This window comes from Anas platyrhynchos, chromosome 7 (assembly GCF_047663525.1).
Source record: "Anas platyrhynchos isolate ZD024472 breed Pekin duck chromosome 7, IASCAAS_PekinDuck_T2T, whole genome shotgun sequence".
Classification (NCBI taxonomy): Eukaryota; Metazoa; Chordata; class Aves; order Anseriformes; family Anatidae; genus Anas; species Anas platyrhynchos.
In genome coordinates, this window is record NC_092593.1 from 29,807,777 (window position 1) to 29,834,886 (window position 27,110).

General features: G+C 50.6%; 1 protein-coding gene and 1 long non-coding RNA gene across 11 annotated transcripts in view; one reads left to right on the top strand and one right to left on the bottom strand.

Annotated features, from left to right (window-relative positions):
- Nucleotides 1–1,099: 1,099 nt before the first annotated feature.
- The window catches only part of SH3BP4 (SH3 domain binding protein 4), a 78,432-nt gene continuing 52,421 nt past the window's right edge, over nucleotides 1,100–27,110 (bottom strand). For 4 of the 10 annotated variants that reach the window (XM_072041183.1, XM_072041178.1, XM_072041184.1 and 1 more), the window contains 4 exons: nucleotides 18,209–18,421; nucleotides 12,891–15,253; nucleotides 4,387–4,575; nucleotides 1,100–4,081 (listed from right to left, as the gene is read on the bottom strand). In XM_072041183.1, the coding sequence (XP_071897284.1) occupies nucleotides 3,857–4,081; nucleotides 4,387–4,575; nucleotides 12,891–15,253; nucleotides 18,209–18,326 (2,895 nt within the window). In that variant the 5' untranslated portion in view covers nucleotides 18,327–18,421 and the 3' untranslated portion in view covers nucleotides 1,100–3,856. Of the gene's footprint in view, nucleotides 4,082–4,386; nucleotides 4,576–12,890; nucleotides 15,254–18,040; nucleotides 18,422–20,794; nucleotides 20,885–21,829; nucleotides 21,877–22,002; nucleotides 22,557–24,837; nucleotides 24,976–27,110 lie in introns of those variants that run through there. The other 6 variants (XM_072041180.1, XM_005022511.6, XM_072041179.1 and 3 more) reach the window with 6 other exon arrangements.
- Nucleotides 6,261–8,287, top strand: LOC119717541 (uncharacterized). Its single transcript, XR_011810747.1, has 2 exons — nucleotides 6,261–6,614; nucleotides 7,035–8,287. It is a non-coding gene; the product is annotated as an uncharacterized lncRNA (long non-coding RNA).

Consider the following 27,110-nt stretch of genomic DNA (forward strand, 5'->3'; position numbering starts at 1 on the left):
TGGGGAAGGCGGCTCTGGTTTGCTTGGGGTGCTTGAAGCCCGGCTCTGTCCGTGACGGGAGCTGGTGAGGAATCTCCCCATCCGTGCCTTGGCCCTCGAGCCCCTCAGAGCTGTTTTCAGCAGAAAATATGTGGGTGAACGGAGGCTGTCGAAGCCTCTCCTGCCTCTGAGGATGGGCTGAGGCTTTCAGGAGAAGGCAGAGCAACACCCAGGCAGATACGGATGGTGCAGGAGGTGCCAAGCAAGGTCCCACCACATCCTCCTTGACATCTGTGAGGAGAGGTGGGCCTGGCCCAGCAGCCCAGCCAGCCTCCCTGTGCCAGGCCATGAGATGCGTTTGCCAGGGATTAAATCAAACCATCAGGTCTTTTCTTCACCCTTGGCGAGCCGAAGCCACGGCCAGAGCCAGCTGACTGAGTATTTCATGTTCATGGCCTGAAATCTGAGTTCGGTTCATATCAAGAGCACTGCAACTGCTGGCCTGTGGTGCAAGTCCAAGGCCAGGTGGTTTGGGACAGCCAGGACTGATAAAGGCCTCCTGGTAGCGGAGGTCTGGCAATGTGAACATATCTCATTTGGACATTTTCTCCCCTGATCTCTTTAATTCTGCTCTCTCACACTGGGCAAGGCAAAGCCCATTTTATGCACCCATCAACCTTGCACAACTGCCTTAACGGGCCTTGGCTGAACACAAGGATCTTTTCTCCATTCAGAAAACAGCCAGAAAAACATCTTTGGACTGAAAGAAATCTTGCAACCAAATCTTTTCCCATGTTAAAGTTTCTTAAACAGTAATTAGGAGGCCAGAATGGACACGCTTCTGGAAGGGAAATTACTCCCTAGGCTTTGCTTTTCTCTCTGGCAGCCACCAGTCGCAGCAGGATCGTTTCCAGCAACTTTCCTCCCAAGAGGGCAGGATGGAAACACAAGCTGAAGGAGGATCTGCTGGAGATCAAATCAGAGACTCGAGACCCAGAGGACGGCTGGCTCTAGCTGCAGACACATGCTGTGAGAAACTATTGTTTGTACAGTGAAAAACCTCTAAATTAATCTCACCCACCAAAGCTGCTTTGAGATGAAGAGACAGCAGTAGATGAAATGCACTCAATAGCACTGGAATAGTAACAGCTTTAATTGCAGTATTTTTTTTTTTTCCAAAAACATTTTCCTTTAAAAAGAAAAGAACATAAATGGTAAGTACAATAACCAGTTACTGCACAAACTGTGGCAACGCAGAGCCCAGACACAGGTTTCAGAGACGGGCTTGATGAATAGTGGGCAGAAGGCATCCGAAGGACGCACGCCCAGTCCCAGCACGTGAGGAGAGACTGGATTTCTGACCGAGGACAAGGACAAATTAATGCAGTGGTTACCCCATGGACCCCAAAATGTGCTGGCCATACTCCTGCGTTCCTCAGGGAGGGTGTGCACAGCCGAGGGGCTGAGCATGGCAAGTTTCAGGCTGCCACTGTGAAATGTTGAGCTGGGTATAGAGTACCTGAGGTAGTTAGAAAAACCAAGGGCGGGGAGGGGAAGTGCTGAAATTATTTGGGGATGTCCCCATCTTGTCAGAGTCACGGGAGGGTAAAACTTCTGCCCAGGAGGGTAGGGGCTGCCCTCACCTGCTGTGAACAACCTGGCCCAGCTCAGCCATTGGGGAGCTCTGTGCAGCCCACACTGCTTTTGAGCAACAAAAGCCAAAATCTGGGCAAAGCAGGTGAGGAAGCCATCCCTCTGCCTGCTGTCTGTCAGCAGATCTGCCTCCTGACACAGGTTGGGTCTCTTGCAGGAACTTTTCCTTATTGCATTGGAGATTTTTGCTTGGCATAAGGAAAACATGTTCTTACAGTACCCTGCTGTCGTAGAGAGAAAGCAAACGCATCGCGGGCTCGGCTGCTGGCAGACCCTGTTTCTGTGCTATTTTATGTTGCATAGGAAACTCCTTAAAGCCCCTGAGGAGAAACTAAGGTGCTATTTACTTCTTGCGGGGTCTGGTGAGGGTGACTGCTTCTGGGGACACGGTTTTGGGAAGAGGCAATGAGAGCTGTGAGGCTGTGCTGTGGGAGGACCATTCCCTCTGGAGGCTGCTGTGCCAGCACCGCTGGCCACCAAATGCCCACACACTGCCTGGAACATACCACCCACACCGTGCTGTGCAGCATGAGCTGGCCAAATCACCCCACACATGTCTCTTGTTGGGGAGTTAGTGTCACCTGCAGCTTCCTAGGAGCTTCGTGGTGGAGAAATGAAGTCTAGAGCCACGAGCCTGCCTGGCAGCAAGGCCATGCAGCCCTTCTTGTGTGCTGCTACCAGCCTTTTAAAAGGTACTTTCCCCACACTGTTTTGTTTTGTTTTTTTTTTTAACTTTTTCTGGTTCAACCTGAAAGAAAACAATCCTTAACAACTAACCTTTCGGTGGTAGCAGCATTCCGCTATAAAGAGACTTTGCACTTAAAATAAAGTGATTTTTCTGTGCAAAAATATTTCCCTCCTATGTAAAATATTTCAAGGCTCGGGGGCAGAAGGAAGAGGGGAGGTCATTCAAAAGTCAGCTATAAAACACCAGGGGAAAGTATGGGCACTTGGTACCAGAAATATTTAGCTCAATGATGGCACCAGCTTTATAGCAAAGGATATTTACAAGTTCATCTGGAACTCAGCAGCCTTGAACAGCCCCATTCAAAGCCCTGTGAAATCAATGGCAACGAGCATTAAGTCACATAACACATCTGGAACATCTCTGTTGAGCTCGAGAGTAGATTTCAAATAGGAGAAACATTTTCTCTTTTCTTTTCTTCCTTTTTTTTTTTTTTTCTTGGTAAGGTGGTAATATATAGATTGCAACGATTCCCTCCCCTTTTCTGGCCTCCTCCCCAGAGTACAAGCTTCTGGAGAGGAGCACCCAAGTAATTTGCTGCAATGGCAGGGCAAACCACTCTCAGCACCCTCCCACCTATCTCACCAGGCAGCAAGGAGCTTCTGAACTCCAAGCTTCCAGCTTCTTCCAGACACGTCCTGCAGCACCCAGGTGGGATGAAACATTGGCCAAGCACCGGGGCAGTGTCACTTCTCATGGTAAAAACAGTACCCACGCATCTGAACACAGGCAATGCGCATCTCCCTGTCCACAGATGATAAAATGCATGTTTGCAGGTAGGCTACAAAAATAATAATAATAAAAAAAAATAAACCAGAGAGGTCATATGGCCTGTGAACATAGGGGAAAAAAAAAAAAAAAAAAAAAGCTCCTTTCTGGTGTAAGATGCTTGCTGGGCTGAGGACATCCCAAGTTCATATGGTGCTCTACAAACAGTCGTGTCTGGGAGTTTGCCAAAACCTGACCACGGCAGTGGCACAGGGCATTCACTGTGCTTCGTCTTAAATACATATTTACATGAGTCACGTTCATCTCAAAAATGATAATTTAAAAGCAGTTTCTACAACATAAAAAACAGCAACAGCTTCCCTCCAAAGTGGTTACAACCTTTACTGCTCATTAAAAAAATTAGATTTTTATTTGTAAATGCTTAAAAAATGTGTTTTCTTTTGTGATCCCTCCCACTCCCCTCCCCACCCCTTGCCCCTTTTAAACTTCGTAGTAAGAAATAGTTTAACCAATATCAATTCTGTATGAAAAGCCATCCCTTCTGGATGCATTCCCATCAGGAGGAGGGTCGTCTCCTGCTGATTTCCAGTCCTGCTGAGAACTTGCAAACTTTGGCCTCTTGAAACCTGGGGAGAGCAATCTCCACGTGTTTTTAAAATCAACCGCTATAAAAAAGGGACAAAACACAGAGAAATATGGACACCGACATCAAATGAGACGTGGACAAAAGTATCGCTGCAGGGAGCTGTGCTAGATGGCAAAATCCTCGTGGTCCTGTGGGCTGAAGGCAGCTGCCCGGAGGATGTCCAAGGAGTTGACGAGGATCAGGGTGCCGGTGAGATGCTTCCAGCGCTTGGTGATGGGGTTCTTCATCTTGTCCAGCCCCGTGTGCAGCTCCTGAATCACGTCACGGTAGCTGTCGCCCATCTGGCCGCTCCAGGTGAGGAGGAAGTCGTACGCGGGCTTCCACATGGCCTGCGGGGCAGAGGGTAGGAGAAAGCAGAGCTGAATGTGAAATCCAAGCCTTTACCAGTCTGCCTCGGTGGCTGCCTTCCTCATGTCTGCGTTTCAACATCCAGCACACAAGTGGTGCCATCCCCAGCATGCCCTGATCGCAGAACTAACATGTTCAGGGTGAAAACACCCCCAGTTTTCCCCCAGATCCTTCTCATTCCCCAAAGGCACACCAGAAAAACATGCAGGGGGTATAGTGACTGCAGGCAAAAACATGCTTGGGAAAGGCACAAGACCCTCAGAGACCGAGGCCTGTCCGCTCTCACCTCGCTGTCCACCACCCCGGTCTTGTCCCGGTGTGGGGCCTCATAGGCATCCATCTGCTGCTTGGAGACCTTGGCGAGCTTCTCAGCGAGCTCCCTCCAGCGCTGGGCCACCTCCACGGCTGTGGTCAGCAGCACGAAGTCCTGGATCAGCCTGACAACCAGCCCCTGGCAGTCCATCTTCAGCAAGGCCTGCAGGACCACCATGAGCAAACAGGGAGACAGAGTCAGGGTGGGCCTGGAGAACCGCATGGGGAAGTCCCTCAAGAAGCCACCCCCAAATCCTCCCACCTCCTTTCTGGCTACAGCTGGTGAAATTAGGCCAACAGGCTCAACATTATGTTCAATGAGGCCTGTAGCTGGAGTTGGCCACCATCTCCTCAGCTTCATGTTTTGGGCCATTGCTCAAGATCCTCAGGCACCACGTAAGGATGTTAAAGCAACTCAGGGCTGAGAAAAACAGAGGCCTTTAGCCAAGATAGTTAATCCAGTGTGCTCCATGCTGCTTCCACCCAGAGGAGCAGTGCTCCTTGGTGCAGACAGCACAAGTACCCGAAGACTGCCCGGAGCATGGTGGCCATGGGCCAGCCACAACATTTTGGGGCAAGACCTGGAGATTTGCCTCAGGAGAGGGGCTATGGTGAAACCCAGAGAAAAGGCAAGGCCAGAGCACTGCAGGACCTGACCACAAAGGTTGCGTTGCTTGGGACGTGCTTACTGTCTTCATGTGTCAGGTCAGAAACCACTTCCCTTCCTCATCAGATATTAGCCTACAAGTTGAGATTTTCTGCAGTTGGCTTTGAAGAGGCGGGGAGGCGAAACTGCTTTAGTTAGGGGCACCCACACCAGTAAGCTTTCTAGTTACCAATAGCTTAGCCAGAAAGAAATGGACAGAGCAGGTCCAACTCCTATCTGCAGGTAACAAAATCCCATCACTATCTGTTCAAAACACAAAGCAAGTTGCAACAGTGAAAAACCATGATGCAGCTGAGGAAAGGAAGGATTTAAATGGTGATTATCAGAGGACCAACAGATTCAGCATCCCCCGATGTGTGCCACAGCCAAATGTGGTGGAAGGGATGACAGCAGCCTCAGGAGTAACCTGTGTCCCTAAATAAATCCTCCTTTCAACCTTTAGTGTCCATGGAAATGTGTTTAACATTATGCAACAAGCATCCTTTTTAAAAAATAAACAAGCAAGCAAACAAACAAAAAGAACATCAAAACAATGCAAACAAACCCCAGACAATGCCTTGGGGGACAGTTTACCGCCCAGAAAGGTTTAATCATCCCTCTCCCTCCATGCTGCCCGCCCCAGCACAGACGGCAGCAGTGCCTTTGCAGGTTCATCACGCGCTACAAATAGGAGACACGTTTTCTAGCTGCTGCCTTTCCCTTTTGTTGAGTACCCTTTTTTCTCTGTTTTTGAGAGCTGGAGCTGCAGCGCCAGCAGAATCAGCGTGGCAGTGCCAGGACGGCTGAAGACCAAGGGCACTGCTCAGCGTTTCAGCAGGGGATCTCACTAAGGATGCAAACCACAGCTTGGGGATAAAGAGGACAACCCCCCACAAATGATGTAGAACACCAGTAGGGCACACCTGCTCAAGTGTTCCCACTGGAAACATCACCAACACCTCCGCAGCAGCACAGAGAGGTTGTTAGAGAAGTCATGGATCTCAGAGGCCCAAGCAGGGTCTTCAAGCAAGCCCCAGCTGCTTTAGCTCTGAAGAAGAAGGGTTAAATCCTCACATGTGTGGGTTTTCACAGGGACAGTAACAAACAGCTGGGGGAAGATGGTAACATCTGAAACCACTCCAGCAATTTGCAAAGCAAATATATGTTGATTCCCTTATCTGTTTCCAGCTTACACAAAGCAAAGCTGGGCTTGAATCTAATTACCGCTGTGGACCAGCATTTGCTTCTCCAGCAAAGTGCTTACACGTTTCCTCTCCACGAAGTGCTAAGAGAAGTAATAAGCCCTCTTGCTAAGTAAGTAAAATACATTATAAAAGAGCTTCTTTTTTTTTTTTTTTAATGGGCACAAGCATTTAGATCTCTCATCTCTGCTGCACTTGTAAGCACCTCTGCAGATTGCTCTAGGTCCAGCTCCCCAGCAGTGGTATCAGATTCACGCCCCTTTCCGCTTGAAGAAGAAGATTCAGATGGTCCTAAGGAGGCACAGGTTTAGGATCATGCTCTGGGGTCTTCTCTCAGAGACGGCCTATCAGCAGGTATGAACCATTAGAAATCAGATGAGACAGGCACTTTGTCCTCTGCGCTCCTCTGGTCACCTGTGGTGGAGTTTGCCGCTGCAGTTCTGCTGTAGTCAGCTGGCCCTGGCCTGGGGGAGATGCATCCTGCTGATATTTCTCAGCCATAACGTCCTTGGCAGAAACACACTGCTTCCCCATGGACATGGGAAAAGAGAGTAATGGCAAGGGAGAAAAAGGCAGAAGACGTGTTTTTTTCTCACTCATCTTCCCCAGGAACAGAGAGGGTATTCCCAAGGTTACCACAGAGCTGGCACCAAGGTGGTGAATCCTCCCTGAAGATGTCTTTGAAGCCTGCAGACCCCTGCAAGCTATCACCCCGCTTCTGAAGCTGGGCTGGGCACAGAAACCGGCCAGACCCATCAAAATTTGTGTTTACAGGCTGCCCGATCACCAGCGTCCAAAACAACAAGGTTTCTTGAAATGATGGGAGGAGAGGAGTGACGTGCTAGGAAACGGTACACTTGAAGCCACAGCTTTGAAAGAGGCAAAGTTACTCTCCTCAGCTCAGCACATTAACTCGGAAACCTACTGATAACCACAGAAACGCCTTCTCCCTTCGCTGTGCCTCTGGAATTTCAGCTGGGAGGCTCGACCTGTAAATCACGAGCACTGGGTGAGCTGGGGAAAACACAGGGCAAGGAGGAGAGGTGAGGGCAGATGGAGGGCTGCAGCCAGACAAACATATTTATGACAGGCAGGCACGGGGCTCTGCTGCAAGCCCTCGCTGCCCAGCCGGGATTAGCAGGGTTTACAGCAGACTTAATCCTCCAGCAGGCGCTTTTGGGATTATGCTACCGCTTCTTTCCATCCTCCTCCTCTCTCAGCCTGAACAGACCTCCCTGGACAGCTGGAGGGACACAGCTGGCTGCTGTCTCTCCGTCCCGGTCTCCTCGGTACCCGGTGATGCTCCCTGCTGAGGCCTGACCTGGGCTGTGCTATTTTTTTCCACTGCTTTAAAGCTGCGCGGTGTCAGCGCTCGCCAAGGAGTTTATTAACCTCGGAGAGGCCCCGAGCCTGCTCCACCAGCCGAGCGCGCGGCGTAGCAAAGGAGATGGTTTGATATTCAAATTCCAGTTCAAAGCAGAGGAGCCTATGCTTAAAATGCATCCAGGGGAGGCTGAATTTGCATCCCGGCTCTGAAATGCAGAATCCCATTTCCAATCCTCTAATCACGGCAAGCAGCATCTAAGCAAACAGGCAGCAGGGAGCCCCGAGGGGGTTTCAGCACAAAAGCTGAGGAAGGAGCTACGGAGTGGTGGCTCTCCTTGGCTGAAAATATGAGTGTGTTTCCTGCGTGCCCCTTTCTGCTCCCCCAAATTCACTTATTCTTATGGAGGAAAAAAGAAAAAAAACATAAAACCAGCCCTGAAGCATGCAGATGCATTGGGGACACCCATCACCTCACAGTCCCTTCTGCACCTCACCCTGTGAGCTCCCAGCCCTGCTCTCACCCACAAACTCTCAGCCCAGAGCACACGGCTCCAGAGGAGCCATGGGGATTTTGGGTGCATTAGTTGCTTCCCCCTCTTCGGCCAAACTGAAGGTAAAAACCTTTCTCCTTTGCCCCCGAAGTGGGAAGTATCACCGAGTTCACTCGTGCCTGCCAAGTGCAGTGCAAGCCCCAGAAGGAAGCGGTGATGGAAATGGAGTTTTTAAATTAGTTAATGATTTTTTAAACAGCATTTAAATTAGAAAGCACCCTGGAGGGTCCAAGTGTTATCACGCATTAATCACTGCCTGAAACGGCTGGAAGGTATCTGGCAGGGGAAGCGTAGATGTGGTTACAGCAAGCAGTAATGTTTAGTGTCCCATTAACCACCGCGGGAACGTGCAACGGGGGATGCCTGGGGAGGGGGCACCAACAGTGGGGCCACACCGCATAGCCCCAGGCCAGGTCGGATTTTTGGCCGGAGGGAGCCAACTGTGCACTGGTGCCCCTCTAAATAAGCCTGGCTTCAGGCATTGAACATCCCTTACATTTAGTTGCACCACGGGTGCAACTGCAGGAGACTTTTTTTGCAGGAGCAAAATTGCACAGGAGCAAGAACGGAGACAGCAGTGAGCGGGCACAGGGCTCTGAAACTCTGAGGACCAGGAAGGCACTAACAACCCCCTGCCAACCCCAGTAAATAAAAGCAGGTTGTCGTGGTCTGCCTGGAGAGCGAGGAACCTGCAGGAAGGTCACAGCCAGCACCTGTGCCTCTTCTCTCCTGTAACCTTGCTCTTGGTGAAAGCATTTTCCCTACCAGCTATGTTTGAGGGAACACTTTTCTTTTGTTCTGCAAGCATCACCTGGGCCAGATGCTGAACCAAAAAAGAAGTAATTAGAGCATCTTTTTCTTTTTTTTTTTATTGTCTGATGGAGGAAGGTAACTCTCTGGGGAAGGAGGAGCAGAGCACTGCAGCTGGGAGGCATGGGTAGTGTTTCTGCAGCTTTTTATTACTTGTTAGGGGTGCAGGGCAATATTTATAACTTCTGTGTGTGAAAAGCAGCTTTTGATGGGGTCTTGCAAACTGTTCCTCCTCCTGTGCTGACTCTGTAGGAGAAGCGACATCTTACAGAAACATCTCCACCAATGTCACTACGGCACGAGGTAAGTTTGCCTGAAGGCAGAAGAAAGGTAGGAAAGAAAAAGAAAAAAAAAAAAAAGAAAAGAGAAAGGCAAGAAGGTGTTTTTGCCTCATGCTTGCAAGGACTACCAGCAGCCAGCAGATTGCTGCAGGACACAGCTGCGGTCACAGCAAATGCAGAGAACAAAATGGGGGGGAAACATCTTTGTCCTGTGTTAACGTTAGAAGCAGTCTGGAGAAGAAAAAGCTCACAGGTTCTGCAGCTCTCCGTGAACATGCCTACTGGCATTTTTAGCAGACCAGTGCTTTTCCTCAAAAGAAGCATTTGTTGGGAAGGGTGGTAAAAGTGACAGTGTATCAAAAACCCAGAGAGAGGGAAATGCTGCATCTCCCCACAGGTTTATCTCCAGCTCCAAGGAGCAGGCAGAGCACTCACTGCATGGCAAGTCAGGTCAAGTTTCTCAAATGAAACCTGGCATGGCTCTCTGCGGCAGCCTGAGTGCATTTGATCACACTGTGGTATGTGACTTAACGTTTTCAAAACCACGCAAAGCCTTTTCCTGAAACCTGTGAATCTTCTGGGACTCCAAAGGGTTGGAAACGCAATGGAGTTAGCACCTGCCTGCTGGGCTGCTGCCACTGACCACAGGGATACTTCTGGTGTGTGTGGGAAGCACGTCACCATAAAGCTTTTCCGTGGAGAGGGGAGGGAACGCAGGTCTCTTCTCATCAGTAGCAGCCAGGTCTGGCAGCACAGGTGACTTGCTTGTCTCAAGGCCCAGAGACGTTTTTGGAGACAGAACCTGCTCCCTGCTGGGGCATGGCTTGGAAACAAGGCTTACCGAGGAGTACAACGAGCACCTGAAACTGGAGCACAGCCCAAGCATCCCTGCTGTTCCAGGCAGGGAATGCTGTCTGTAGTGGGTGGTGAAGGGCACACCACAACCCTGATCCCACTGAGCACCCAGCCTGGACCTGCACAGCCTTTCTGAGCAGCAGCAGGCACAAGCTCGGAGAATTTTGCAGATTTTGGGCTTTGATTCCTACAGGCTTTGTTAGTGAGATGATCTGAGGGCTGTCTGGTTTTGATGGGCAGCGAGGGAGGAAGGGAGAGGTAGGTTTCTCCTTCCGATGTGATGACTAACTTCTGAGCAATTCACTTACCCCACTTACCTTCACACACTGCTGCTTCTGCTAGATTAAAAAAATAAATGCAGATTATTTATTAACTAGTCCTCATGACAGGGCTTTTCCATGCTTGGCTACTGGCGTATGGCTTTGCCAGGGCGATTTTGTGTACTCAACACTGAAGCCAGATAAGGGTGCTTACCACTTCTCTCTTCACAGTCCCTTTGAGATGAGACAATCAACTCTAACATGAAATGCCCCGATCAGTTTTTAATCCAGCCAGTTCTTGCCAGCAGACGCCAGAAAGCAAGTCCATTTGTTGCAAATAAAATGAGATTGAAACGCAGCAAAACACATTACTGCTCAGTTGTCATCCCCCGAAACATCTATTTCGTTTCTTTTGTTTTTAAATCATGCTCACTGTTATTTCTGTGTAAGCTAAGGAAGTCTGACAGCAGCAAGGGGCTTAGAGGAAGCACAGCCTTGCTTCAGGAACAGGGCTCAGCCTTTACCAACAGGCTCAGGCTCACAAAGATCTTGCACGGAATAGGAAACGGAGCCAATGTTCAGGATTAATCTCCATTCAGCCAAGGAAAATAAAACCTGCTCTGGGACTCTGCATGAGATGCATCCCTTTGGGAGCGGTATGTTTGCTGGCAGCTTATGGCCCTCCCCTTGAGTTAGTTGCTCTGTGAGCACCCAGAGAACCTTGTATTTTTTTCTTCATCTCCCCAATTAGGCCTTTTCCATGACCTGCAGACTGTCTGTGACCCTTGGAGACAAAGGGAAAAGATAAAAGAAATGCTGACATGTTTGCCAGCCAGTAAAGCAAACAGCACAAAGCCCAAGGAAGTACTCAGCAAGAGGAGCACACATTTCACCCCATCAGCCACGGAGGTGAACGATGAAAGGTGCAAAGCCTCCTTTGGAGGAACCCCGGGGCCAGGCAGCAGCCTCGGCTGGCACCTCCACCCACCCAGGCTGACCTCCAGCCTGTCAGCCTTCAACTTGCCAGGCTCCTCTGGGTAGGGCAACGCGGCTTTTTAATACCCTCGCCCAAAATGAACGAGTGCAAAGAGAGCTCCAGCGATCAGTCTAATTGCCCTGTAACAGGCATGAGTCACAGACTTTTGGAAACGATCTTCCCATTTTCCACAATGACACCAACACTCAGACAGAGCTTCTTATAAAGAGTTATTAATTGCGCTGCGCTCTTAGGCAGAGGAAGTACATCCACAACTCATCCGCCCTGCGCTCCCCAGAAAAAATTTCCATGAGTAATGAAGGGCTCCATGCTTGTCATGATGCCTTACACCTAATGCTCGATCCTCACATTTCCCCATTCTTATTAAAGGGATGTTGGGATACGAAAGACTTCATTTAGCTGCAGCCCTTTTACCCAGGTTGCCTGCTCATAATTTCATTTTGCATGCTGCATGTTCCTGCCCTACTGCCTGTCCACATCATTGCCGAGCAAAGCTTTTGCTATTTATTCCTTAATTAAATTGGCATTTTAAAACACATGATTCACTGTAACTCAGTTATCTACTTCTCCAAGACAGACTGTTGAGACGTGAGAGCTGAAATCTCTTCTAGACACAAAGTCCTGCATTTTCTTTGGCCCACTTCCTACAGAACGCTAGAAGCTGTTATCACGAAGACGATTTCTCACAAGAGACTTTCTAACAGCATCCTAGAAATACTTGCAGATGGCACTTCCCCAAACTCCTGCAGAAGCTGTCAGGACAGAAGCAAGCCAGGCATTTTGGACGATTTGCAAACACAGCCGCACATAAAGCACCCCAATGCAGAAGTGCCCTTGGATTAGCTGTTACTCAAGGAGAGGAGAAGCAGACATAGCCAGACACTGTTATAGAGTAATTTTAGGTTGTTTCATAAACATAAAGTCGCAGCACCCATTCTCAGAGCAGCCATAAAACCCCTCTCTGGCATGCTTTGATGAATTTGATTCAATATAAACACACACAGCCTGAGAGGTGGTTTGCCTACCACGCACCATACAGGAAAACTGTTTGTTTCTTGCCTTTTTCCAGTTTTCCACACCCTCATCAGTGTTGCCACGAAAGCCAGGAGCTCATGCATGATCATCACTTTGCCAGCAGCTCTCGGGTAACTCCTTGAGAGGCACATGTTTTAGCCATCACCAAAGGCTACGCAGATACCCAGCAGCAAGGCCCAGCACCATGAAAGCACTGGATCAAAATCACCTTGATTTTGAGGGCCTTCAGATTACCCAGGTCCCAAAGCAAGCCTGTTTGCTTCCCTCACACTGTACGTACATGCAGTTTCTCACCCAGTGCTTCCCTCATTTATAGCCACAATCCCATTAGCCTGTCAATGCACGTTACCACATGCCTGAATTCCCATCCGGCTATGCCGAGCAGCCTGCGGAGGGCCTTTAAAATGCACTTCATTCTTCACAGACTGAATTAGGAAACCTGAGCTCCCACTCACCCTAACCACTCGGACTGCGCCTTGGAGAATTAAGACGCCCTTGGCAACCCTTGGACTCACCGTCATCAGCTCCTTCTGGAAAGATTTCCTGTCCTTGTTCTCCGTGTTGTTGCAGTCTTCCTTCAGCTTCTCCAGCACGGAGGCCACACGCTCTGGCTCGCTGTCCAGCTCTGCTCGGCAGAAAAACGTGAGCGGCAAGTTCAAATACCCCAGTGCATCAGCGAAGGACCGCCAGCTGTTGAGGTTCTCCATGAGCAGAGTCCTCACGGAGGCGTAGATGTAGGTCAGGAATTTGCAGGGCCTCAGGATTTGCTCGAGCAACAGGCTGGTGGTGAGATCAGGCCCAGAGAAGTAGCTGGGTTTGACCTTTCCAACCACCAGCACGTTTTTAGTGTGCACAAGGCCTATCTTGCCCTGGTAGTAGCCAATATACCACTCTTTTGTCCACAGCTGCCCCTTCAACCTGATCTTCTCCTCACTGAGGAGGCCTATGACATCTCCTTTCTTGTACTCCAGCAAATAGTGGTTCTTGCTTTGCCGCACCACGGTTTTCAGCAGTTTGCCATACTTCAAGCTCAGCACTGGCCGGTCCTGAAAAACTGGATACTTGGCAGTGGCAGCCAGAGGTGAAAGGATGATCTTTCCAACCTCATTCTTCTTAAGGAACCGCCTCTGCCCTGTCGGTTTGATGGCACTTTTAGGAGGTGGCTGGGGTGTCTGGACGCAGAACTGGGTCAAAATGGCATCCTTGTCGTCCTTGACCTGTATCCTTAGTGTGAAGTCTGAGAGCTCATTGGGGTCGTGGGAGGTGATGGGGAAGATGAGGCGGCTGACCTTGCCCAGCTTCATCTGGAAGCCTCGCACAATTTTGGCTTGCTCGCTAGCTTTCACCTCGTAGTTGGTCATGTTGGAGAACATGCAGAGCTTTAGGTCCTGAGGCCGGGACAGAGTAAACTGGTGCTTACCCCAGAGCTGCAGGGCAACCGGAGCCGGGCTGTGAGACTGCCTCGTGACCTCGTTCACTAGGAGAGTCTTGGGTGCACATTCATGCCCAAACACAGCCACAACTGTTTTAAAGGAAGGGTGAATATGTTTTGGGCCATAGACACCAACCGTGATCTTCTTGCTGATGTAATCCCAAACAGTGTAAGGGTAGACGATGTTCTGCCCTTGAGCTACGGCCGCGATGTACATGCAAGGCTCGAGGTTCTCCAGCTGCACCTGTATCGTGTCCCCATATGCATAGCTCAGCTGCATGGGTGTGTATGGTCCCTCTTTCATGTCGCTCCGTAGGCACTGTAGTCCTACCAGACTCTTGCTCATGATGTCGTTCTTGACCTCTGCTGACACCTTCATCTCCAGAATAATAAATGTTTTCACCTCCATGTTGCTGAGTTTGATCTGCAGGACGGGGCTGATGGTGCTGCACTTGTCACTGTTCAGCTCCAGTGGTGGGTCTAGCATAGCTTTCATGGAGATCTGTTGCGTTTCCCCAGGGCACACATGACCCTCTGGCACATGGATGCTGATGTTGGTGTCTGGAAGCTGAACAGCTCCACCAGAGCTATCCAGTTTGCAGACAATATTGGTCTCCACTGGTTGTGTCTGACCCCAGCCAGGATTTTGGCCAAGCAAATCCAAGTCGTGGCAAGACCGGGCCAGTTTCCTGTGGTTCAACCACGCGGTTCTAAAATCTTCCCGGCTCTGGAATTGCTCAGGAGTGGGAGACTTCAAACCGTTGAAGAAACCTGATGATGCTGGAGTATCCGACTTTGCTTGAAGAACAGACAGTTCAGACAAACTGTAAGAGCGTTTACTTCTGAAGAAGGGATTGTCCCTTTTCACGGGCTGTTCCAGGTCCAGCCTGTTTGCGGATGGAAATTCATCAAAAATATTACCCATGCTGCTATTAGCGACCGAGCTAGAAACTGTTGAAGTAGGAGGCCCTGTGTCAAAGAGCAACAAGTCAACAGACATTTTAGAGTTGGGCTCTCTGTCTGAGCTGGTCAATGTTTGTAAATTCCCATTCAGAAACGGGTTTGTCTGGACTCCGTTCAAGAAAGGGTTGTTGTTGTTGGTTTTCAGAGAGTTTCTTTTCACGTCAGTCCATTCTCCAAGCAGGTCTAACTCCTTGACCCCCTCATCAGGGCTCTCCAGTAGATTGTCTATCATCCCGCTGTCCGTCAAGGAAGAGTTGCGGTAGTTTACAGGCTGGACGTAGGAAGAAGGGATGTAACCCATTTCTGTAGTATTGTGAGCGTACCACCACTCACCTCCTGATGTGTCTAAGACGTAAAGATGGTCCCCCTTGGAGAACTTCAAAGTGGTAAAGTTAGTCGGACAGTAATCTTTGATTGCTATTACTTCCTTCGCATTTCCAAAGGATGTGGGATTGTCAACCAGCAAGGCACTAGGAGAAGGCACTGCAAAACAAAGAAAAACAAAGCTGTAAGCAATCCACAGGAGTCACAAGGTACTTAAAATAATTTCTTTCAGGTAAGCAATCTGCACTACTTTATGCAGTAAAGCCAAGGTAGTTTTATAGCATCTCAAACTTATGTTTGGTGTTGTTTTTTTTTTCCTCTAAAATTTTTAAACAAGACTTTTCCCTTTACTATTTCTGATAAATTCATGCTGCAGAAAAGAATGCCTTCCCCAGAGTAATGGGCATCAACACCGCTGGAAAGAGCAGCAGGAGTTGAGACAGGAAAAGCAGCAATTTGTTACCCTCCTGTGGAAGCAAGGCCTGGGCAGAGAAAGCAGGTCTCCCGGTGCAGTCAAGTGTCTTAGCAACAAGCCTCCCCCTTGATTCAGGACCTCATTCAGTTGCTTCTAGAAGAGACAGCCTCTAAATTCACAGATGAATGATGCACAAAAAGGTGTGCTGGAGGGAGTTTCAAGGGAGTCAGAGCCCCTTCTTATCAGCTATCTATTTTGCCCAGCACGTTCAGATCTAAGCTCCTGAGGGTGCATGCTACAATAGCAGGCACCCCCCCTAAATTTTCAAATTTAAAATGACACAAGTTAATTTCAAAAGGAGTTCTCAATGATGTGCTGCATGGGAAGAATTTACATGATCCTTCACAGCCACTATCCTACAAATTTGGTCAGCGGTATCCCAATGTCTTTGGCCACCAGCTCTGTAGCACTGCCATTTTTAATTCTCCATGCAAATAGTTAACAGCGCTGCTGAAGGCGAATGCCTCTTCTACAAACAGATTACATGGTAACTCAGGGTAATGTTCAGGGACTAGAAATGTTCTCACTCTTCCACAACCCCTCTGCTGCATGTGTGAAATATCTTACGTTTCAGGGTAAGAAGCAACCAAGGGTACCCACTAAGAGCACCTCACAGTCCTCCTTTTTCATGTCACACCACCCAAAAAATCAGCACCTCATTCCTCATGCATAGCATTTATATTTCAAAGCTCCTCAGCAAAACAACTCCTTTTCCAAACAAAGTCATGTTATTCGAACCAGCAGAAACAAACACAGTATTGACCTCCCACGGCACTGGCACTGACCAAGCAGCATCTCCAATCTCCCTTTCAGTAATGTTGAGCAGCAGGTCCGGCTGCAAGTTGTTTTGCTAGTATTATCTGATCCCAATTGCAAACAAAACAGTTCAATTAACACTACGCATGTTCACACTGTCACTGCATTTATTGGTTTTGCTCTCACATTTAGGACATACTTCTGCTAAGAATCACAAGAAATAAGCTGGAGATAATGTTATATCAGTATTCAAATGTCCATTATCTCGTGAGACAGACCCAAAAAAAACAATACCATGGGGGAGAGAGGGAAAAGAGATGGATTTTCTCAAATACAGAGCAGCAAGAGAACTGGGAAACCATCTGCTACAATAGGCTTGAGAGCTGTCTGGAGGGAAAAGGGGGATTTAAGAAAGACAGGAAGCCCCTAAAATCCCAGAGACAAAGCGACAGCAGAACAGACTGCTCATCCCTCTGGGCACTACCTGCAGGCAAGCAGCACTTCTTGGACAAAAACTACGAGAAAAGGGAAAACACAGAATGTCAGAATGCCTGACAGCCCTACATAGAACATGGAAATCAAAAGAATAGGCTCGGTACAGCTATGGCACAATTCACAATACCACTATTGAAATACATAGCAACTGAGGAGCAAATAACAGCGTTTAGCTATAAGGACTCTAGGATTCAGATATTGGAAAAAGAAGAGTTTGTACTAACTAAATAATTCATCATTAACTCACTTCCCCCGCCCAACCTCCGCCAGCAGGTAAGGCAAGTTGTGAGGACATTTATTCAGTGTTAAACTATATATAAACTCTGCACTGAAACTATTTTGCCACCCTGGCAGGAAGCGGCTGTTAATTTAGCTCTAACAGCCCGAGCTGTTTGCTGGAGAGAAGCATGGTGCAGGGCTACCTGCAGTTGCTCCCTGGGGATGCTCCTGGTCCTGTGGCCAGCCCACATGGTGCCATTGGTAAAAGCAATGTTTTTCTAGAAAGCAGCATCTCTCCTCGGTGCTTTGAAGAGGCTCCTCAGCTTGGGCCACTTAATCTTGCCAGGACCATGTTGTTTGAAGCGGTGATGCAAAGCCAAGCCCCAGGACACGGTTTCACTTCTGCTGAAACCGCCCGCATCTGCAGAGCTGCCGGGAACACGCTTCCAAACGCTTCTTGAACTGCGGCCTTGAACGCCATGAGGCCTCCCCTCAGCCTGCTCTGCTCTGGGCTGGACAAACCAAGGGACCTCAGCCACTCCTCATATGTCTTGCCCTCTAGACCCTTCCCCATCTTTGTATCCCTCCTTTGGACACTCTCCAATAGTTTTATGTCCTTTTTATGCTGCGATGCCCCAAACTGCACACAGTGCTCAAGGGGAGGCCGCACCAGTGCAGAGCGGAGCGGGACAATCACTTCCCTCATGAGAATGAGTAATGAGTAATAGGATGTGAGTAATTCCTATTTTCATATTAAAAACAAACTAAAGCAAGAGCATTTGATGTTCTGGTCTCTTCTTGCCCCTTGTGCAAAAACAATCACTTTCGTGCATGTCTATTTTTAAAGACCCTCAGCACGTACTAACTTCTACCTCCACCTGGAGTTACTTCTTGGGATCCATCTAATTTCTCTCTCATTTGAATGCAACTATTAGGCTAGGTAAAGTAAATAAAGCTTAAAAAAAAACGACAAAAGGAAACAAAAGGATTACACAAACAACCTGTTCTGGGGAAGGGAAAACAACCCTTGTTGTTTTTTGCAATTGCCTTGTCACTGGCTTTGTCTGGAGAAGCCATTTCTTCTCCTGCGTGTGACAAGGTGGCCCCAGGTCAATACGTGTCCCGTCCCGGGGGGCTGTGACCCCTGCTGGCCCACTGGGCCCCCGCACCTTTGACGTCGCACAGGCTGCTTTCCGAGAAGCTGTCGCTGAGGTCAATGAGCGTCCCCTCCGACTTGCAGCGCGGCAGGGCGCTGGAGTTGGCTGCCCGGATCCTCTGCGCCGCCATCTCGAGCCCGCCGAGATGCCCAGGGCTGGGGGCTGCTAGGTGGTCATGGCCTCTCTGCAGACCCCGCTGTCACCACAGCGCCCTGGGGAAGCAGCCTGCGGACAAAAACAAAGCCCAGCACGTTAGCAAAGCCTCCAGCTCTCGGCACGACACCCACACGGCGCACCTTGCAAGACGCGAGATTAACACGTGCCACAGCTTCAGCCTCAGGCTGACTCAGGGCAGCTGCATCCTCCCTTTCCCATTTGTTTATCAAAAAAGCACTCCGGGGAAAAAGCCATAATCTCTCCGCACCTGCATGCCAACCCTACAGTGCTGATTCAGGAGGACTTCCTCATATCAGAGAATCACAGAAGGATTTGATGAAGGTTGGAAGGGACCTCTGGAGGACACATGGTCCATCCCCCTGCTGAAGCAGCCTGCCCAGGACCATGTCCAGGGTCATATTGTCATATGCTTTAAGTCCCTGCTTCAAGAAGCTGCTCCCAAGGTGCCAGACAGATCTCACAAATATTGCACAGTCTGTGCACACCCCTTTGCAGCCCTTCTTCTCCCAGCCCTCCCCAATGGGACTGTCCAGAGACACAACCAGGCTGGGACAGCACCCACAAATGCAGACCTCTTCCTCTGTCACAAAGCCTGTTCTCCTCCACCACCTGGCTTCACACTGCCCTCCTCTTCCCTGATCTCTTATCTTTTCCCCATTTCACACACATCTACCAGACCCAAAGTGTAAATGGATTTCAGGGTGCTGAGAGCAAGTACAGAAAGCACCTTGTCCTGCAAACAGCACAATGCTGCCCCAGGAGACTCCCTTACAAAGTCACCAAGCAACAAGACGATGACAAAAAGGCTGTGGCTGAGGTCTCAGGCAGTTTCTCTGAAAGCTGTGCTCTCCAGCAGGGCAGCACAGGGCAACACCAGCTGCCGAGCCATCACATGCAGCTCTGGGGCCATGCCCACGCCGCTGGCATCGCAGCTGGCCACGCGGAGGAGGTAATGGGGTGGCATTTCTACCCTCCCGCATGACTTGCTCAAGCCTGCGGAGCTGGTGGCTTATTAGAGTCACTCTCCGAAGTCACCTCAAAACCACATCCCCGTGTGCTGGCTCTGGTATCCCATAGATGCTAGCGGATCCCGAGCAGCAGAGGATGAGGCTAAGCCTTCCTCTCCGGTGGCTTCTTGCAGAGTTTCCAGGCTGGTAAGTGGGTACTTGCCAGAGATGTCTACTGCCATGGGATCTGGGGATTAACCCACATGGCAGGAAGCTCCAGCAGCCACTTTTTTTTTTTTTTTCCAGAAACACTTGCAAAAATACTCTACAGGGTTAAACAGTGTGGAAGAACAGACACACGGCTGCACTAGAGCCAAGGGAAAAATTAACCCATTTCCTGCTGCCTGCAGAACACGCCGGCCCTCTGACCACAAACACGGTGGCTGATGCAAGCACTGGCAATCCCTCCGCTGGTGTCACCAGGGCTGCTCTGGAGCTTGGAGGGTGGCCAGGAAGGCCAGGAGCTACAGAGCACCACCAGCTCCGAACAGAAAGCCCTCCGCAATCAAAAGCTCTATCCAAACCCAAATTCCCTTGCTTGAGCTCAGCACCCCAAAGGGCTTTTAATCCCCTCCTAACATTGTTCTCCCTTCCTCCCCGCCCCATACAAGTTTTTTCCCTTGCTTGCAAACCAGATCAAGCAGAAAATAACTCCCAAACCCAAATTCCTCAGACGGTAGAGCTCTGCTGGGGATATGGAGATAAAGGAAACATGAAGGCAAGCAACTGCCGGGCTGCAGCTGGCTGCTATTACACCAGTGGGCAGGGTGAGGAGAAGCAAGCCCGGAAGGACTCGGTGCCCTTTTCTGGAATGTAGAAAGAGGAAATTTGCATCCCAGGCGGGAGAGTCTGAGCAGGAGATACTCCAGCCTGCTCCAGACACTTCAGAAGCCATCCCGGGGCTGGTATGCCAGGAATGCAGTTGGGGTAAGGATGCAGGAGGCTCCAGACTGAAAGGAAAGGGAGAACTTTTCTACAAACACTTTTCCCTCGGAGAAGAGTTGTTTTGGGTCCTGCTGGAGCACTCTGGAGGGAGAGGGGTTTGCACACCCTGGGTTCTGCCCCTGCAAACCCCACAGAAACTTGGTAGGGTCTTGTAGGGGTTCTGCTGCCGGGCTGCAGGGTTAAAGCCCTCTGGCTCCACACAGGCACAAACTCCAGCTCTAGATGTGCAGCATCATCGTCACACAAACACCTAAAGTGGCAAATTTTCCCCAATTTTAGCAATTCTCGCATACAATCCTCTTAAAAGCAAACAAAGAAAAGCCAGACTAAACAAATACTTTGACAGCCCAAAGGTTGTCCCTGCGTGGGGAGCACTGCACGAAGGCTTCTTGAGCAAGAAAGAAACCAGTCATAGATAAGTGGCTTTCCTGAGAATTAAAGTGTGAGCCATGAATACATTTTTAAATACCTGCTTGGTAGTCCAGTGCCAAATATTTTCAGTATCACCCACGAGCCTCGCAGTGCCTGGAATGTGCAGGGAGGGATGCTCCCCCTCCCCGCCTTCCCATAACCACTACATGGGAAGCTTTATGCTAAAGGGCTGTGCCAGATGTGATTGTGCAGAGAAACAGCTGGGAAAATAAGCCCTACATGCATCCCAAATCTCACAAGACAGCAAGAATGTACATTAAAAATGACTGATTATGAAAAGCCATTTCCTCTCCCTAATGCAGGATCTTGCTCTGGATGTAGCAACGCACAGAAGGATGTGGGTGCACCCACCCCACTGCAATTTTTAGGGATTTTTTTTTTTTTTTTAATGTTTTGGAGCTGACAGCTCCCAGGAGAGGAACAGGGCTGATTCTGAATGCAGAGCCAGGACAAAACAAATCAGCAGGAATAAGCTTGCTCCTTCAAACCTGGACTAGGTGAGAATAAAAGGGGACAGGCAGGTGCTGGGTTGCCGTGGCAGGAATTGTTTGAAGTCACTTCTATAGCCAGGACTGAGACACAATGGGCTGCAAACTCCTCTGAAAGCACTTTAAATATAGAATAGGACAAAAAAACCAACACAGGTCCATCTGTTGTCCCACAGCAATAAACAGCATCCTTAATGAGTGGAGGAAAGGAAACGGGGGGCGAGTTAGTGAAGACCTTTTCCCCCTGTGTACGTCCTTGTCTGGCAGCATGCGGGGACGAGGCGAGGAGCCCAGTGCGACCACTTCGCCCTGTGCAAGCGAGGAAGATGATGGTACCTCAACACACACCCAGCTCCAAAGCCCCTGCATCCACTTTTCGTGCCAGTTTGCTCCTCCCAGAAGGGAAAGGCAAAAAATCCAATGCCAACCACCAGCACGAAAACAAGCTTGCTTTCCCCGTGCACAGCTCCTTGTGCTGACATTCCACGGGGTGACAGCAGCTGCCGCCTCCTCCCCACCCTGCCCGCTGGATTTCTGCGCCCGGGGGACATCACGAGCCTCTGGACTCACATCCTGTGACTCACCCCTCCGAGAATCAACACGGCGGCTGGCGACAGCGACTCTCCGACCAGACTCAGCTTTGCATCAGCTGGGGCTACAAATAAGTTTTGTCTGGTGGGGACAACACCCAGGCGGGACAGGCAAACACCAGACCCTCACCACGCTCCTCTCCTCGCGGTTTCTCAGGGCTAATTACCTCCACGTGCTGTCCCCGGCCAGCAGGATCTCCCGGGTCTTGAATCAGAGCCATTTGGGGAATGCCTGCTCCTGGATCTCCCCTCTGTGGGACCTGGGGGCTCTGGTGGTGAGCGGAATGAGGAGCAGCATCGAGCCCCCGGTGGCAGCAGGGGACCAGGACCCAGGACGGGGAGACGCCGCTCCCTGCAGCGGATGCTGCTCCTCGTCGGGAGGGGTGGCTTAGCCCGGAAACCAAGCCCCAGCCCAGCCTGCTCCTGCTCCTCTGTGCTCTCCCCTCTTGCTTTTTATCCACCCCACAGACCCCGGTGCCCACCCTCCTGCCCAGCCCGGTCTGATGGTGGCACGATGGGGACGGCAGCAGCGAGCCCCATCCTCCCCCCCCGTTATAGCCCCGTCTGTCACACCAAGCCGATACCGGAGGGATTAAAGTCCACGTCCACCTCTGGCTGCACACCGCAGTTATTTCTGCCATCAGCTGAGCCTCCCCGGCTCGGCACCTCTGTTTAAGCCTTATTCTCATGCCGGATTGACAAAGAGGCCCATATCTTATCTAGGGAATTTAATCACCGCTGAACTATGAAGCAAAGGCGTAGCACAGGCATCCCAGCCAGGCTAAACTGGATTAGTGCAGAAAAGCAATTTCGGGAAAAATCCTCATCGGCGGTCTAATCCCCACGTCTGCGGGCAGAGAAATACAATAACAGCTCGGAAGCACACAGAAGCCAAATCCTTGAGGGCAGGTAGCAGGATTTGCTCCCTGCCCAGGGGTGGCTTCCTGGGAGCATCCCCAGGCATGGGGCAAAACGCACAAGCCTGCTGAGAATTTTTGCTGATAAGAGGGAGGGCTCGCAGGGCTGCCCGGTACCAAGCACGGGGCTGGAGATGGAGCCAGGACCTTCCACAGGCAGCCAAACGAAGGGCAGCAGGCTGCCAAAGGGTGGTGGGGAGGATGATGCACAAACTGCTGTGCTCGCAGGCGTGTTCTTCCTGGGTAATAATAAAAAGCCCATCAAATCCTTCACGGGAAAAAGTTTGGGGAACCTTCCCCTTCTGGCTGCACAGACCCCCAGAGAAGAAAGAGCTCGTAATCCATCGCTCATCATCCTCCTCCAGCTTCCCACACCAAAGCCAAGACCAACCCCAGTCACTTGCTGCTAATTATTTTTCCATTTACCTTTTATTTACCAAAGTCAAGATCCCCCTAGCTCTCCTAAAAAAACAACAAATACAACAGAAGTGGTTCTGGAAGTTTTAAAACGCAGTCAGCATTATTTAAAGGCAAGTGAATTTAACTCTTTGTAGACAGAAATTAATTTTCCGTAGCTACCCATGGAGCACGTTCATCCTAGGCAAAAAATTCACCGAAAATGTTGCTTCTGTCACTGCTACTGTAAGTATAGTGGACCTCCCCCTGGTGCCACCGCCACGGCAGCAGGGCCTGGCAGCCAGCACGCTGCAGTGAATCCCGGCTTCTTGCTTGCTGCTGACCTTGGGCAGGAGTCCTGGGGGCAAAGCATCTCGCCCCCTGCCTGCCTGGCCTCTTCTGTAAGGCACTTTGAGCCCTGCTGGTAAGGAAGAGCTGCCTGCTGTTTTTTTTTCTCTAGAAGCCTGGCCCAAGCATCTCAGGCCACATACCCTGGTGATTCCCAAGTTTGTCACCTTTCTGTTACCTCCTCCTTCTGCTTTACCGCTTGTGTTTGCGCAGCCAATGCTTTCATCTTTCAAAAAAAAAAAAAAAAAACAAAGACAAAAAACCCAACCAAAGATAAAACGCTCCTTAAGACAACACAAAACACAAGCTCTTTGTACCAGAAAGAACATGTTTGTCTGAACTCACGTACGCCCCGGAACAACTCCTGGGAGACGTGAGAGAAGAAAACGAGTTATTTCAGCAAACGAGAAGGGACTTGCAGGAACACAGGGACCTCCAGTCCCTCCCACGGTGCCCTCATCTCCCATGGGTTTCCTTCAGGTCCCACCCTGGGAGGCTGCGTGCAACACGGCACAAACCCTGCCCAGCCCCAGCGAGGAGGCTGCGGATCGCCTCTGACGTGCAGGTACAGAAATAAGAAACTGGAACATTTGGAAAGAAAAAAATATATATATATAGTTATCCGTGCCCACCCTGCTGATCGTGCTGATCCCACTTTGTGTGCCGAGCAGCAGGGGCTCGATGCTGGCAGCCGGCAGCGGTGCTGACCAGGGAGCACAGCCTGTGCCAAGCACTATGGAAAAATCCAGCCTGCAAGGACGGGACGGCAGGGAGCCAGAGGAATGGCAGGACGATGCTGCACACCCTCGTCTTCCTCCCCTCCTGAGGATGCTGGCATGCCGAGCGCCGCAAGCTGCTCCCATTTAGGGCTCCTGCCGAGCACGGTGCTCTTTGCCAGCCCCAGCACGCAAAGGATGGGAATTTGGCACGTGCAAGCAATTTGACTCACAGCTCTTGGGGGCACGGGGGGCACTGCAGGGGGAAAAAAAATGTGATTATTGCTGAGGACGTGTTCCCCGTGTCTGCTGGCACCTAGGGAGAGGGAACCCGCTGCAGCCTCCCGAACGGGTGCGTTACCCTTTGCAAGCGAGGCAAGGAAGGACAGGAAAAGCTTCCTTTTATAGCAATGACTTTGGAGCACGAGTCTCATTGAAAGTCAGTGCTGGAGACGGAGATGCAAGCGGCTAAATACAGATCAGGTGTCTTTGGGGTAAGAGAGCTTTCCCTGCAGCGCCTGCCAAGCTCGGTCCCCAGCCCTACAGCTCCCCACTGCCTTCGCCATCCATTCCCCGTGCAACCAGCCACCTAGCCAGGAGAAACCACTGCCCCAGCAACGCTCACCTCCGCTGCAGCATTCAGCGAGGGGACTGAAACGCCACCAAAGCCAGGTTAGGATGCCTGGGAGCTGACAGCAAACCCACCGAGAGGGTTTGTGAAACACATTGCGCCACCGAGCGCTCCCGGCTTCCAGCCCCAACCCTGCAAACGCAAAGCACAAAGTCCAGCTCAGAGGGTGCTCAGCTTGGAGAGCGGCCCCCAGGCAGCCTTGGGATGTTTTTTTCTGCCTAAATATCAGGCAGCGTCTCTGTGCTGGGCCCCTGGCACAGGCTGCCCAGAGCCTGGGGGGGCTCCTCCTTGGGGAGCTTCAGGAGGCGCCGGGACCTGGGGCTGGGCACCCTGCTCGGGGTGGCCCTGCTGGAGCAGGGCTGGGGCGGGTGGGCAAATCAAACATCTTCCAAGGGAAAAGCACTTCCTAATTCAGGTGGGAAAGTCCGTGTTGTTTTTTTTGTTTTGTTTTTTTTTGCACAGATGCAGACGGAGCCTCCTCCACAAGAGCAGGGAGGTTCTTCCAACCAAGTCCTCACGGGGACCATGGAGAGCATGAAAATCCCAAATCACACCCAGCGCAGAGCTCCCAGGGGTTAAACAGAGAAGCCACAAACCCCCATATAAAATCCCCAAAGGAAACGGGAGCCCAGGACGGTGCCTGTGAACGTGCAGAGCCGAGCAGCAATGCAACGAAGCAGAGGCGGCTCCGGGAATCGCTGCTGCGAGGCACCAATTAGCAGCTTCAGCACGAAGCCACCCTCCCTATTTGCGCCCGGAGGACGTTTGCTGGGGCAGAGGAGGGCGAGGAGCCAGCACTTCAGGAGCACACCGGGCGCTGCCTCTTCGTAAGCACCCGGGCAACTTTCCCTGCTCTCCGCACCAGCTTCGTTACCTGCATTCAGCTCGGCAGCATGGCAATTTGGGGCATGGTGTCCCTGCTTTGGAATGAAGAGATGGGTTTTGCTCAGTGCTGTTAGCAGCCAGCGGCTTTTGCAGGGGTCGGGAACAGCAGCAGCTCTTCCTTCCAGCCCTTGCAAGCCTCTCCGAGGTCTTTGCAAGCCCCTACAAAGGTCTTCGCAAGTCCAAGAGCTCTGCCGGCGGCTGAAGCTCCTGAGGTTTGCTCAGAGCCAACAGCAAGGAACAATCGACCTTTCAGAAAAGGGGGAACTGATATTTGAGCCAGTCCAGGCCTCAGAACAAGCCAACACAGGGAACCTATGACAAAGGAGGAGTGAAACCCAGATTTCCAGAGGTGCAATCCAGCCACTGACTACAGGGAGACACTTTTAAGGAAGAGACGGCCTTGTCTGTCAGCAGAAATCCCCTCTGTGGCTCACAATCTTTTATCTGATGCCTTAGAAGAGGAGGATGGTTGGCCCTGATGATCTTTGGGGTCTTTTTTTTCATGTGGAAGAGATGCTCCTCACGGTTCCCCATGCAATCTCAGGGCAATGCTCAGAAAGAGCAGGCAAAGGGCAGCCAGAAACGTGCCTTCTGGCATAGGACATGCCAAGGCAAGCAAGTGCACCCACAAAGTCACATCACTGTGCTGCCGTGGCCACCCTTTTAACCATGGCAGCAAGCTGGTAAACTGAAATGTGGAAGCTTGAAGCACTGTGAAAGGCTTTCCTTGAGCCAAAAGCTCCGGAGATGAGCTAGCCCCTCACTTACACTCCATCTTTTCCCCCAGACTGATGCAGAAACAACTCTATGCAGCTCTCTGCCCAGCCAGGACATATCTCACAGGCTGAAAGTCCATCCTGCGTGGTCCTCTGGACTTACCTGAGCTGCTGCACTTGAAAAGAAAAGGTTTTACTCAAGACCAGAGGTACCACATCCTAGGATGGCCCCACAGCAGCCCCCACATAGAGGACGTTGTAAGCAGGTAGCCAGATTCAGCCCCAAAGTCAGCTGGGCTGGCCGCTGACCTATTTTGAAGAATCATTTGGGAACTTCCTTCGGGGAAAAAATAAAAAAAAAAAATAAAAAAAAAAGAGGGGTTTCGTTCCCAGCTCACTGCCTCCACAGCCAGCACCTAGCAGCCAGCTCCTCACACTAATGAATAAAACCTCTTTGGATTATCATACAGGAGAACTCACTCGAGTGATGAGCTCGTGCAAAAGCTTAACCTTGATTTAATGTTCTTACACACCTTGTTGATTAGCCCAGGTACTGATCTGCTGGTGGATTACACGATGCTTTCAGCTATGCTGAAAATGCTGACAGGAGCCAAAATCTATCACAAGCCTGAATTAGGCAGAAACAAATGCAATCAGCACATTGCA